This window comes from Diaphorina citri, unplaced genomic scaffold, assembly GCF_000475195.1.
Source record: "Diaphorina citri unplaced genomic scaffold, Diaci psyllid genome assembly version 1.1 scaffold12006, whole genome shotgun sequence".
NCBI lineage: Eukaryota > Metazoa > Arthropoda > Insecta > Hemiptera > Psyllidae > Diaphorina > Diaphorina citri.
The window spans coordinates 1-1,550 of NW_007389377.1; the positions used below are offsets into that span (position 1 = coordinate 1).

General features: G+C 42.3%; 1 protein-coding gene across 1 annotated transcript; it reads right to left on the reverse strand.

Moving 5' to 3' along the window:
- Positions 1-17: 17 nt before the first annotated feature.
- LOC108254118 (transmembrane and TPR repeat-containing protein 4-like) lies at positions 18-1,163 on the reverse strand (the record flags this gene model as incomplete). Its single annotated transcript, XM_017449099.1, has 2 exons — positions 1,040-1,163; positions 18-175 (listed from the first exon to the last, which is right to left on the reverse strand). Coding segments are annotated over exons 1-2 (230 nt in total), but the record flags the coding sequence as incomplete, so codon positions are not given.
- Between the last annotated feature and the right edge of the window lie 387 nt (positions 1,164-1,550).

Genomic DNA, 1,550 nt, shown 5'->3' on the forward strand with positions numbered 1-1,550 from the left:
CACATCGAAGCAAAAGCCCGGCCATGGCAGTCCAAAATGCCAACACAAACACAAGACGATAATCAGTCCAAGACTGAATCAGGGGTAGACTGCCCATGCTCCAATCGTTGCATAGCCATTGGGGGCATAGGAGCAACCACAAGTTGATGGCGTAGATGTAATTGTAGTTGAACACCTGGTGCAAAATTAGACCTGTTAGGCAACTGACTTAATCATCACGAAAAATGTTGCAATCCACCTGAGGAAAGACTTTTGTGGTGGGAGTCGAACCAGGAGCAACCACAAGTTGATGGCGTAGATGTAATTGTAGTTGAACACCTGGTGAAAAATTAGACCTGTTAGGCAACTGACTTAATCATCACGAAAAATGTTGCAATCCACCTGAGGAAAGACTTTTGTGGTGGGAGTCGAACCCGCGACTTAGCACATACAAGGCAGACGCGCTACCCTCCAACCTAACAAGGCTGGCTAGACAAAACTTTTCACATTCAAAATTATCTGCAAAAATCTTAGAGCATGGAAGGAGTCAAGATCTGTTTCTGCACGTCCAAGGGGTCTTGAGTTTCAACCCCTAATCCTTCCAACACGATGACATAATAATATCATGACTATCTCACGGACACAGAAATTAGTAGGTAATGTAAGTATGTAGGAAGATACTTATTAGGACTAGTTTTTTTATTATTATTTTAGTAGGTACCTAGCATAAAAAGAACATTCTCTTACCCTCATAACAAACTGCTCGTGAAAGGAAGCAGGATTATCAATGGGTTTGAACGTGGGCGGGGCAGAACCCATGATACTCCATCGTACATACAGAGCCAGTAGTCCTACAATAGCCAACAGCCCTTGCCTGATGAACGTCCAAGGGGTCTTAAGTTTCAACCCCTAATCCTTCCAACACGATGACATAATATCATGACTATCTCACGGACACAGAAATTAGTAAGTAATGTAGGTAAGTATGTAGGAAGATACTTATTAGGACTAGTTTTTTTTTTTTTAGTAGGTACCTAGCATAAAAAGAACATTCTCTTACCCTCATAACAAACTGCTCATGAAAGGAAGCAGGATTATCAATGGGCTTGAACGTGGGCGGGGCAGAACCCATGATACTCCATCGTACATACAGAGCCAGTAGTCCTACAATAGCCAACAGCCCTTGCCTGATGATTGCTCGGCCTTGTCATATTCCTTGATCAGTTGATAGAACACGCCTGGAAAAATACAAAGGGCTAGTTTCATTTGCAACGTCTAAAATACTAAATCCATCTTAACGATAGTGTTCTCATTACGACTTACAACCCGTTTGAGGAGTGTCCTTTGTCTTAGAGCCCGTTCCCACTTGTCGTTCGGAAAAAAATCGTGTCGTGTGTAGTGGGAACACTCTCATTTAAATTACATTTGTTTAATGGACATTAGGAAAATCAGGAGGTCAAATCGGTAACTATGTTTTCTTCTTCCTACAAATCACTCACCGAAGTTAGCATGATAGAGGGCCGTGTTAGGTTTCAACTGAATGGACGCTTTGTAGTGTACCTCAGCCTCGT